This window comes from Ambystoma mexicanum, chromosome 5p, assembly GCF_040938575.1.
Source record: "Ambystoma mexicanum isolate Mex_15411 chromosome 5p, UKY_AmexF1_1, whole genome shotgun sequence".
Lineage (NCBI taxonomy): Eukaryota > Metazoa > Chordata > Amphibia > Caudata > Ambystomatidae > Ambystoma > Ambystoma mexicanum.
In genome coordinates, this window is record NC_090930.1 from 508,523,723 (window position 1) to 508,530,040 (window position 6,318).

Below are 6,318 nucleotides of genomic sequence, written 5' to 3' on the forward strand. Positions count from 1 at the left end.
CATCATTCCATCAACCACTCTATCCCATTCAACCCTTCACACCTGCAGTGACCAGCCCATATTTCTCCTCCCCTTCATTGAAGAAAATGTACTTAGATAAGGAAGACATATCTTCCTCATAGATCTTTTTCATCCAAAAACAGAAATTGTTTGATTAATTAGCAAAAATGCATTTCAAGTTCTTTTTCAAGTTCAAAATGTAATTTTGTGAATATTATTTTACATAATGTTGATTCAACATGTTTATTTGAATCAAAAAAGGATCCATCAAACACATACAATATACAATAATGCAATACATGGTGACTTAAAATGACGGCTCATAATTACATATAAAACCCGTTTCCCAGAGATGGAGACCAATCGAAACGATAAAATCACATAACATACAAAAAAGACATAAAACCAGTGCAGATTTTATCCATACAACTTAACAAGTCGTCGCATATATCAATAGCAAATAATTAATGAAAAGGAAAGAAAAGCCCACAAGATACTCCCAGTACAGTTGGCATATTACTTTCAAATTCTTCAGAAAATAGCCTATTTTCAGTGCATTTACATGAGCCGCCCCTTTCTTCGGTGCATAGCTCTCTTCAGAAATGTTAGTGGTGCCCATGCTGTCAAAACAGGATCTGCTGTCAGGAGATAAATAACCACCGGCCTATAGGTACGGATGTTGGCTGACCTAAGCACCGGCAGTATAGTAGACCGTCTGATGTTGGTATAGGCAGGACAGAACAATAAGAGATGTACCAGGTCCTCTCTAGCAATACCACACGCTGGGCAACCTCGACGGGAAACCCACGCCATTTTGCTGTGCTACCCCTCAGCTGTGGACAGTCAAATCTCGAACGAGTGAGCAGCCAGCAGTCTCTCATAGTAGAGCCCCAAGTTAAATAGGGCTGGATCTCTTCCACACGGCTGATCACTGCATGTGCTTTATATGAAATAGTTGCAGACTCCCTGAGATCTCTTTTCCTATTAAACATTTCTCGTAGGCTCCCTTTGTAGGATCTCATTAGGATTTTGGTCAACAGGTTCACTGGTGGTGAAAGTGCCTGAATATTTCCACTGGACAATGCTCGAACAATATAGGAGAGCCAAAGCCCACTGGTCCCCCCAAAATTCTACTCCCAGTTTCCTATGAATAGAGATACAGGGATCCACTCCAGAAAGTCCCAATAGCCTTCTCAAAAATCAGTTCTCTTTCACCTAAATCTCTGTGACTGTCTGGAAGCCCCAGAGCGGTGCTCCATACAAGGTAACTGCTTTTATCTGGGCGGAATACATTTTTTAGGACAACATCCAACAGTTGTCCTTTACAGCGGGACAAAAATCGAGAAATCCCTCCCACTTGTTGGCTAAACTTGGCAGATCGTCACTAAATATCTTCTTGCACTGCCTCCGGGCCACCCCTTGCACTGGGGCCTGTATCTATAACCCATACAGTTCCCCACCCACTTTTCCTCTGCACTTATCAGATACACACTATCTGACTAAACCTACCACCTTTGCCTCTTACAGGCTGCATTACCACTGCTAACACCATATTTAATTATTTATTTACTTACTATTTATTGTGTTCTCTCCTATGCTCTGCAATTCTCTCTTTTTCCCTTCCCCATGCACTTTCCCCCTTTTCCCTTCCCCATGCACTTGCGCGTTCTCAATGTCACTGGGCCTAGTAGGATCGTTGTTTTTTCTTCTCCCCTGTTCCCCTCCCTTCGCCTGGTCGCGCTCTGAAACAACTGTGTACGAGTGCAATATAAATAAAATATCATATCATATCATATCAATATGCGCCATACCCATGAATGTCTCTGAGAATCGCAGCCCCAGATAGTCAAATTCATTCACTCTGGGAATAATATCTCTGTTACAAACCATTGGGAGCAACTTCGCCGGCCTTCTTTGCCCCACACATCCCATTACCGTGGGTTTTGTCTGTGTTGATTCTTTCTCACATGTGTTGGTAATCAGCCAAACATCAGATCTCAATGATTGTCCATCGAGGCAAAATGGAACAGGGGCATTCAATATATTATAACACTTCTAACGTCAAAGTAATAACTACGTATAAACTGACAGCTTTATTCATATTTACCTACATCTTCCATATGCTCAATATTTATCCAAAACGTTGTGAGCCCGCCAAACAAAAGGCGTCTGCATATCGGAACACCTTGCAATTTTTACAAATTCTGTTCAGGTTAAATTCTTTGTTTTCTTAAAAGAGAATTCTAATGATACCTGATCTTGCATTATCACTCTGCATTTTTACATGTCTTTTCCTGATAAAGAATCGTTATATTTCAAACGTGTTTCTCCGTATGGCCAGTGTAAAGTGGAGGACGGGCATTTCCATCCTTATAAGGTCATGGGCCAAAAAATAGCATTTTGAAAGTTGCATGGCGCCTACCTTGTTTACCTTAATGCTTGTCCTATCAACTAATGCTCTTACTTCAAACATCCCATGTTGGGGACGATTTACACCTAGAAGAAGTTATATTTTAGTCCTAGTAATAGTCATGCAAGACAATAGCACTCTACAGTCTCTTGGAGTCTTTCCAGATTTTATTATATTAAAAACACTACTCAACCTATTCATGAAATTTGGGCAAAACCGATGCACCAGTGGCACCTCACCCCAAGTAAACTGGCAAAAATGCATCAGAAGACATCCAACACTTGCTGCAGGGGATGCGGTGGGGAAGCATCCGGGGGGCATATGTGGTGACAATGCCCAAATTACTGGAAATATAAGTATTACGAGAACAGGAGCAAACTGCAGTTGTTTTGCAGTGAAGATGTTTTTAAAGCAAGCAGTTCCCCTTTTCACAGAGGACTTCTAGGTAATTTTAAACTGTCTAGTGTCGACACAAAGGGGTATCCATGTGCATACTCATTAATTAATTAAATACTTAAATGTATTCATTAATTCTTTCTCTGCTGTAAATTGTATTTTACTCCCTTTGGCTTGTTTTAAAACAAATATCTTTCCAATATCCTTACACCTAGAGTAATCAGAGTCCAAATCAAACAAGGGCCCCTTAGGTTTTAGAAAACAGTTCACTGGGTCAATACATTGTCAAAGATGGACACCTTATACAAGAGGGCAGATGGCTCAGTGAACACAGAAGTCTTCTTGGTCCAAGTTAGCGAGCCAAAGAGCTAGTTCACAAATAAATGACACATCCCCTGTGTCGTGCAATATTAGTGCTAATTCATACTGAAGCTATGTTGTGATGTCTTGGGAGGATAGTTCAGGGGCAAGGTGCTCGCCTTGGAAGCAAGACGACACGGGGCACCAAAGGTTCGATCCTCGGGTCCATGCTTAGAAACCTCTGGGTATTAAGCGTTTTATAAATAACCAATCATACCATATCATGTCCTTTTTTATTATTGGTTGTTACAACACATTTTAGATGTAACATGAATTTTGTTTGGAGAATATAATGATTAAGTCCCTCATCTACTGCAGGGAGTGCCATTTAGGCACCCCTCTTTACATCGAGGTGTTCATCAAAATTACTACAGTGTAATCCCCTGTTCTAATCAACAATATCCATTGTTAAACAGCTGTCTTCCGGTGACCTGCTAAACAATGGGGGCAAGATACAGAGGACTCAAGGCTACACAACAGTTTTACTTTCGTCGGCACATCACATTTCATTTGAGATGTTTGAGATTTGACACATTTACTTGAATGACTATTCATGAAGGGAAGTCATTAAAATCAATACAATTGTGGTAGATACTACTCCTTTAAAGCGAAGCAATGGAATGGCACTGATTGCTGCACCCGTGTTTTGCTTGTAAGGCTTACATTACATCTCACTTGCAAGACCCAATCATGTTCCAGTTTCTGTAACTGTTGTGTTTTTGCGCTGTGTTGGATTTCAACATCAACCTTTTTAGAGTTGGTCATTTTAGGTGTATGATGCTGAATATCTCACATTCACAACTAAAATACTAATTCCTTGTTTGTGCTTTTCTTTTCAGGATTCCTGTTTTCTACACTGATTGTTCTATTTGTGATTTGGAAGGAGTTTGCAGCCAACCTGCAGAAATACATCCTTCTGGCAAGGGAAGAACACTGTGTGGACGATTACCACATGAACGTGTACTATGGATGGTCCTTCATGTTCGCTGCTGCTGGGATTCCCCTAGTTATGCTATCCGGACTTCTGTTTTACCTTGTTGGCCAGAGTATCCTGAATGCACAAAAGTAAAATGCTCAGCGTCTAGAATACTGCAGGGGACTACTACCACTGTGGATTGGGAGTGAAGACATAAGGCAACAAAGAGCAATTTGACAGTTCAAGCAGCCAACAACATTTTTGAACGACGATGAGAATACAATCTAGAAATGCTCAGAAGAATTCAAAGCGGCAACAGGGAGAATGGGAAATGATTGTCAGTTTCAATGGGCGTGTGACTGTTTTTAATGGTAGTCGAGCATATGCCATAGAGTCCATTGTGCGGGAGCATACACTTCTAGAGATTCTGCCGCATAGCAATGTTGTGGTTTTCTGCAAGTGATTGAAGGATGTTTTTCACTGTCCTGGCTCCTATTGCTAGAACCGTCTGTCCAGGAGCATCCATTTATAATTTTGAAATGTGATAAGTAATGAAGAACTGCACACGTAAGCATCTGACAGTGTGTCCAGAATCACCTCACGTTGAAGTCATCATTAACCCATTTTGAAGTTTCATACAATTGCAGAACTGATGCAGCTTTAACACTTTAGCACAATGATCTGATCAACACTTTTGAATCCATTCATTTCCTTTATATTATTGGAGCAAAAAGAGGTATTCTTAAGTAGATATGTCTGTCAGGGTCCCATTGAATACACAATGCAGACCTCGGTATTGTCATGACATACTTCAGACAATTTGTGACGTGAGTGACTCTGAAAGTAGCAAAAAAGTATCGGAAATCTGTTTGCAGATTTAGATACAGTTATCTGCTCTTCACCCCTGTCTAACTATTGGCCACTGCTAAAACTACCAACAAAGGTGAAACAGAGTGCATAATGTCATACTATATTTTGTAAATTGGGTTATGCTTATTGGTATTTGGTGGTGACTGACCTGAAACAGATTACAATCAATGGCACTGGAAAACGAAATTGGACTTTGCGAAATGTAAACAATCTGGTGACAGCACATCACTTGATATAAAGACCATAAACTCATACGTTTCCACTGTCTTTATTAACCCTTGGAATGTGATTAATCAACACATCACCATGGAGTCAATAAGAATCAATAAGCATTTTCATAAGAAGCACACCAGAAGACTACATAGAAAACAAAACCATTGCATTCCTATTGTGCATAGTTAGAATGCATGAAGTTGATTCACTGCACCTGTATAACCACGCCTAACCCAACGTAAATGCTTCCTGCTTGCCTAGTGGGATATTTCAAGCTGTCTCTACCTACACACTACAAACATTAGGGAGCACTCCATAAAGTTGTGAAGTTACTCTAGGGAATTCACCCGTGAAGCTCCCTTGGTTGTTCTGCCAAGCACATTAATTGGATTCTGTTCAGGACTACAAACAGGGAAGTTAGGAGCCTCGCTGGGGCTCCTAGCTCTGAAAATGATCTACTTTTGTACCATGAATGCAGAAATTCAGCATGCCTTCAGAGAGGCGGACATGCCAACATATAAATCAGTTGAGCAGAAGCAGGGATGAGCCATTGGCTAGAATATTTTGTTTACAGTCCTGGGGTTTCTTAAGTCTGGACGCATACCCCACCATCAGCATGTGGACTGGGAACCAAATGTGGCCCCAGAAATATTTTTCAAAATGACCGCATTTTACAACAGGCAAGCAAGCCCAACTTTATCCACAAGGACATTTTGGCCGATTTTGGAGCACATGTATCGATACAAAGAGATTACTCCAATGAAGGGGGATGAAAGAAAGGGAGAAAGGTACACTGGAACAAATGTAAGAGAGCAGAAATCCAGGATACCCACACAGAAGAAGCCCATGGTGCAGAGGAGAACAGGGAAATCTCCAGAGTTCCCTGTAGGCCAGCCCAGCTCTGCCCACCATTCTCTGTCCTGTGGGCAATCCCTGGGCAATACTATGACTGCTTTCACATCTGGGGATCATGGTATTCCACTGGAAGTCTCCTGTTGAGCCACACTTCACAAATGTGGAACAGCAATTGAGATGGGCGTGCAAAAATGCTGGTTTCTGCATGCCTGTGAATAATCCTAGGTTTCTCATAGCCGTACAGTAATCTACAGCGGAACAACAGTGAAGCTAAAAGAAAGTAGAATTACTTTGATTT

At 41.1% G+C, this 6,318-nt stretch overlaps 1 protein-coding gene across 3 annotated transcripts in view; it reads left to right on the top strand.

Annotated features, from left to right (window-relative positions):
- The window catches only part of LOC138481051 (transmembrane protein 182-like), a 498,008-nt gene extending 492,804 nt beyond the window's left edge, over positions 1-5,204 (top strand). For 2 of the 3 annotated variants that reach the window (XM_069612917.1, XM_069612918.1), the window contains one exon: positions 4,006-5,204. In XM_069612917.1, coding sequence (XP_069469018.1) covers positions 4,006-4,235 — 230 coding nt within the window. In that variant the 3' untranslated portion in view covers positions 4,236-5,204. The remainder of the gene's footprint in view (positions 1-4,005) is intronic. The other variant, XM_069612919.1, reaches the window with a different exon arrangement.
- Positions 5,205-6,318: the final 1,114 nt, after the last annotated feature.